This window comes from Sinocyclocheilus anshuiensis, unplaced genomic scaffold (genome assembly GCF_001515605.1).
Source record: "Sinocyclocheilus anshuiensis isolate Anshui unplaced genomic scaffold, SAMN03320099.WGS_v1.1 scaffold546, whole genome shotgun sequence".
NCBI classification, from domain to species: Eukaryota; Metazoa; Chordata; class Actinopteri; order Cypriniformes; family Cyprinidae; genus Sinocyclocheilus; species Sinocyclocheilus anshuiensis.
In genome coordinates this window covers 1,267,647-1,273,637 of record NW_015542451.1, presented here as the reverse complement: position 1 = coordinate 1,273,637, position 5,991 = coordinate 1,267,647, and the positions used below count along the sequence as shown (strand labels likewise).

At 38.2% G+C, this 5,991-nt stretch overlaps 1 protein-coding gene across 1 annotated transcript in view; it reads right to left on the bottom strand.

The window, feature by feature from the left end:
* Positions 1-2,620: 2,620 nt before the first annotated feature.
* The window catches only part of LOC107693616 (V-set and transmembrane domain-containing protein 4-like), a 9,542-nt gene continuing 6,171 nt past the window's right edge, over positions 2,621-5,991 (bottom strand). Inside the window, exons 3-7 of the mRNA XM_016493066.1 lie at positions 4,476-4,529; positions 3,224-3,257; positions 3,022-3,143; positions 2,862-2,926; positions 2,621-2,746 (exon numbers count right to left, since the gene is read on the bottom strand). Coding sequence (XP_016348552.1) covers positions 2,621-2,746; positions 2,862-2,926; positions 3,022-3,143; positions 3,224-3,257; positions 4,476-4,529 — 401 coding nt within the window. The remainder of the gene's footprint in view (positions 2,747-2,861; positions 2,927-3,021; positions 3,144-3,223; positions 3,258-4,475; positions 4,530-5,991) is intronic.

Below are 5,991 nucleotides of genomic sequence, written 5' to 3'. Positions count from 1 at the left end.
AACAGGCTTGAGCAATTCGTCAGATTTAAAGTCCCCATGAAATCAAAATTAAAGTTTTTTTGGGTGTTAGTATCAATATGTTAGTCTTAAGGTTATCTATAAGGCAGTGTGCTCCAAAACAGTGACAAAATTCGCATTTAGAAGATATAAGCATTCAAAGCTTGCAGTTCGTCACTAACGCCAAAACGGCTCAACTATTTTTTTGACATCATATCGTACTTCAGCTTCTCATCAAACTTTCTGTCCAATCAAATGCTCTCTAGAATCCGAAGCCCCGCCCCCTACACTATAAAATAGATGCTGAAGCCGCGGCTGAAATCAGTCACTTGTCCACAGAATTAGTATTTTCTGTACAGTGAATGGCACGTAGTGCACTATATAGGGGACAGGGAACGATTCAAACAGTGTAAATATGCTTTCCATTGAGTCTGGTTTGGCGCTGTGTCACGCTAACCACCGCACACACACTCTGCTCCGGTCCAGAGACACGATAGCACGGAGCGGATCACATGCGTGAGTCGGCGCAGACCACAAAATGTATCGGAGCTATTTGAATTCTACACAGAATGCTATATTTTATAGCAATATGGATGAGATTGTGGCTGGCATACCCTGTCAAATGCGGCTTTACGGAGCTCAACGGCTCTAGCCCAAGCTGTGATATAACGAACGCTATTGGCTATTTTAAAAAGGGGCCGGGCTGCTTGATATGTCCCGCCCTGTCTTCCTGTTTCAGTTAAAATGACGTCAAACACATAGAGTAACGCTGTGTGTTTCTAAGTATTTCAGGGACCATTAAAGGAATTTTCCTGGTTCAGCACAAGTTGAGCTTCTGTGGCCTGCTTTCCTTTATCACAGAAATGATTCAGTCTTGTGAAAACAAACAAACATAAATCACATTAACAGTAATGTTCTTACACTGCGGAGAAATGATTTACTTAGCATTTTTGTCTTGTTTTCCAGTACAGATATTTAAAAATTGATCAAATCAAGATACATTTACTTGAGAAGCAAAATGACTGAAAATTAAGCAAGTTTATCCTTAAAACAAGAAAAAATATCTGCCACTGGGGTCAGAAAAAAAAACTCTAGTTTCCCCTTTTTGAATTAAGTTTATTTTTCTGATCCCATTGACAGATACTTTTTCTTGTTTTAAGCTTGAACTCCCTTAATTTTCATACATTTCTCAGAAAATAAGACTTAATATCTTATGTCGTTTTGCTTAGGTTGTAAGAATGTTTAGAAATGATTTATAGTGGTAAACAAGACACATATACTGAGTAAGAAAATAATTTTATCAGTGTGTAATGAAAGTCGTGCACTGGAACAAATGTTAAAGTACTGTTTCAAAAGCCACAACATTTACATTATATTTAACATTTTTACATGTTAACGAGTCTAGTGTGATAAAATCACTTATTAGCTTATCTATTCAAAGTTATATGAACTTTTTGGTTACAATAATGTATAAAGCATTTAAACGCCATAATTTGATCAGAAAACCAGCAAAGTTAACATGAAGGGATGAGATGTAACTATTCACAAAGTACTGTTAAATGGAAAAACACTTGGTGTTGGTAATGCATAAATAAATTCATCCATCTAGAAAAGTAGTCTCATCACTAAACGGATGGTTTACACAACTTTACAGCACAAATAATAGAGAATAATTAATATAAGCTAAAACACATCAAGCGCAGGCCACAGAAGTTGTTTGTAGAGATGAATCTCTGTAGAACCCAGAACATTCCTGGGAAGATTTCCATGTTTTTTTTGTTGTTGTTAAAATATATTTCCGTCATGACAACTCTCAGAGGGATTGGCATGGTAATGTACATGACAATGTTAATGTATTTGGTCTTGGCGGAATAGATCTGCTACACTGCTGCTGCTGCGGCGGCAGAGCAAGTACCGAGACTTGCTACTGCCAATACATCCAGAACATGCTGCTGTGAGCATGTAAGAAATACTGCTGCTGCAAATATAACATACATGAAATAACCTCCATATAGCATACATGAATCACCTCGTAGCAGATCTATACAGGTGGAGCTGGGGAAGGTGGAGGGTTTCTGAAGCAAGCTGCAACTGCTACAGCAAGCACTTGTCTCATATTTGAATGTTGAGCAGCGAGCTCATTGGCTACTGATACAGGAGAGAACCAATCAGCTGTGCCATGTGATAATGATGTCATTAGGTCAGATGGAGTTAGACCTATCGGACTGCGCCATCTAGAGTTTCATGCCAGAACTCTGTATTTGTGCAAAATGTCCTCATATAAATAATTAGTAAATTAACAGATGCAACTTGTGGCAAATTTAAATGGATAATTTTTGTTGGTGTTTACCTTTAGATAATCTTTTGCAAACGTTGTTTCTTGAGACTGGTTAGCTACTGTATTTATGTGCCTTTTAGTTACAGTTTGCAGGTTTCGGATGACAATAATTAACTGTGTTTTTTTTTTTTTGTCACAGATAAAATGTCAACATAGTAAAGAATATAAATATACAATATGTACAGTTCACTTAAGGTTGCATGTATAAAACATCAGAAAAATGGTGACAAATAAAATCAGTATTGTGTTATTATAAATAAAGCTTTCTGCAAAAAATATGTAATGCTACACCGGCTTGTCCTCAAAGAGTATCTGAGCGTACACCGTTCCTGTCTTTGCAGTTTTGGCTTCAGGCAGTGGCTTCATCAGTTCAAGCTCAGCGTATGTCAGACTCTCCTCTGCAATTTTGGGCTGTTGGTTCGGGACAACAGTAGAGTTACAGCTCACATAAAACTATTAAATACAACAACAGGCAGTTCTGCAGGACAACTAACAAATTACTGTGTATTTCTTTCAAGTAACTTACCAAAACCACTTTTCTGGGTTGAGGTTTTAAAAGCTTCGGCTTTCGCATTTTGTCTGCAATAGGGGCTGAGATGGAATATGTTATTATTAAACTAAGATTTATATACTTCATAAATAATGTATAGTGACATATAGAGGTCATTTTGGGAATGTTACTCTACCTTTAGCCGGTATCTCTGGTGGCAGGTCTGGCTGCTCCACACTTTTATTTTTCTTGTACTTTCTCACCTTCTTGGGTAGAGCTGGAGAGAGACTGATGACACTAGTGACCGTCTCGCCTGAACTGGACACATGAATATGCTTTCAGTTTGTGAAGAAGCTTATCCTTCTCATCTACAGTTATAATTTTTCATGTTTTCTCACCTGTTCTGTGGACTCTTGACCAAATGATAGTTTTCTATCAAAAAGGAGCATATGAAAAAATGTTGATGAGCAGACTTTATAATTAAGATCATTAGAAGCATCATTAACATGCACATTCAAGGAATAGTTCATCCAAAAATGAAAACACACAAGATGTAGACGAGTTTGTTTCTTCATGGGAACAGATTTGGAGAAATGTAGCATTGCATCACTTGCTCAGCAGTGGACACTCTGCAGTGAATGGGTGCCGTCACAATGAGAGTCCAAACAGCTGATAAAAACATCACAATAATCCACAAGTAATCCACACCACTCCAGTGCATCAATGCACGTCTTGCGAAGCCAAAAGCTTCATGTTTGTAAGAAGCAAACCAGCATTAAGACGTTTTTAACTAAAATACAAGTCCATAATCCTTAATAACGCTTCCTCCAGTGAAAAGGTCCATCTCCTGTTGTCTTCTCATATCAAAATCTACTCACATATTTGTTTAGAGCTGTTGCTTGATCTGTGCAGATTTCTCTCCTGATTTTTTTGTTAAAACATTTTAATGATGGATTTGTTTCTTACAAATACGCAACTTTTCACTTCTCAAGACAGTAACTAATGTAAAACACAGCCTAATTTTCATTTTTGGATGAACTAACCCTTTAATTAAACTGATCTCATTCAGCAATTATTGATTAACAAATAATGAGCTGTCCTAAATTTGCTGCTACTTTCTGATAAGTTAATCATGATTACATATTAGCTAATAGCGGTAGCTGAAGTGTTAATGTAGTGCTACTCATTAGTCCTGTGTTATTTATCTGTTAATGTCAGACCGTACAGTGTTACCAATAATTTAATAAATGTCTGCTATATATATATTTTTTTCCCCACACAAAGCTATTGTAATAACTTCAGAAGATTTCTAATATAGTGCACAAGTCATATGGACCACTTATGGTGCTTTAATGTCATTTTGAAGATTGAAAGTCCTGATACCCATTCACTTTCATTGTATAGAAAAGAATGATAAAGAGCCAGAAAAGAGCCAGGATGTTCTACAAATTAATGTAGTCATTGCCACATAAGAAAGTAAGTAATATGGTTTTGGAACCTAAAAATATTTTAATCTTTGCGTGAACTAAACCTTTAAGAAAACCTGCAATTCCTTCCATTTCTATTAGACTATTCACTGCATCTGAAATGTGTTTGGTAACACGTTTTTGTTGGTCCAAGACAATATGGTTGAACAGTTTTGTGGCTTACCTTCAAACAGACTCCACAGTTCCTCCTTTGGTTTGCTGGCTGGGAGAACATGGACTGTGAGAGGAAGAAGAGAGAATTGCACACTCATCACTGTGGCTCCAGATCCTCTTAATTACATGGCACATGCAGTTAAATCAAGTAAATTGCAGGGGCAGTAGTGTGTGGGATGACAGCAGTGAGGCTTTCCTTCTCTCTGGATATGGCCCTGGCTAACACCCACTGTGATGCCCTGAAATACCCATAACCACAGCAGCTTACGACAGTAAGGCTAGCTGGCCCAACAGACACAGCCACCTTGGCTACTGAGGAAGTTTAACTGCCTATTTGGGTGTGCAACAGACCACTAAAGAGCAAATTTAACTCACTTGAATTAAATGAGTTGAATTGATCCGGTTTGTTCAGTCAGAACAGAAGTGTAAGTGTAAGTTAAGCAATAAAACAGGAAAAAAAAGCTTTATTTATTACCTAACTGAGAGTGTTAACATAAGCAAACGAGAGATAAAAATGCATTTGCTGAAACCAGCTACCTTATCTTGCTGCTACAAGTCTTTGAGCTCTTTTATTGTGACTCGTGTTTCACTGGACTCGTACCAGAGTGCTTCACATCACAAGTGCAATGTTGTACCGGGTGCGCTACTGAGTAAGTTTGCTATGTAAGAAAAGCCAAATATGTGGAGCTGGTTATGTGATGGAAATATCAAAATGTATTTGTGTGGTGTTTTACTGTCACAAGTGTTCATTTCAGCTGGAAACTTCAGTGAATTGTATGTATAAGGTACGCTTTTGGAGTTTTGCAAAAATTTAGGTAGAGGAGCATTTTCCAGTTGCATTAGTAATATCATTAAGCTTGGCAATATTCTGTATACAATGAGTATGAATTAATTTTCATTAATTTTTTGGACCTTTTAGCATTTTATTAAAGGGGTCATATGATGTTGCTAAAAATAACATTATTTTGTGTATTTGGTGTAATGAAATGTGTTTATGCGGTTTAAGGTTCAAAAAACACATTATTTTCCACATATTGTTTCTCCTCTATGCCCCGGCTTTCTGAAATGCGTAGATTTTTACGAAGCTCATCGGTCTGAAAAGCGAGGTGTGCTCTGATTGGCCAACTATCCAGTGTGTTGTGATTGGCCGAATACCTCAAGCTAAAATGTGCTGCACACATCTGGATATTTGGGTTGAACTGTTCTGGAACAGTGTTGTAAATACAACTTAACCACTGATTTCTAGTAGTGTCCTCTTTTGGACCAAACAAAGTAGTTTCGCTTTCACACCGAAACACACAGCGGGCTAGAGTGAGCGGAGGCAGGCGGCCTTGAGAATGGTGCGGCCGCCTGATTCGACGAAGGAGCGGCCGGTGGGCTTGCGGCAACCACATGTGACGACCCCGGGCTGGACTCCGCTTCGTCCACGGTGAAAGCCGATCCGGCGATCCACAGCGCGATTTCCTCAGCAACCAGCACGGATCAGCTCCAGGCATGACGAAGCAGATATCGTCCTCTTTTGGAAG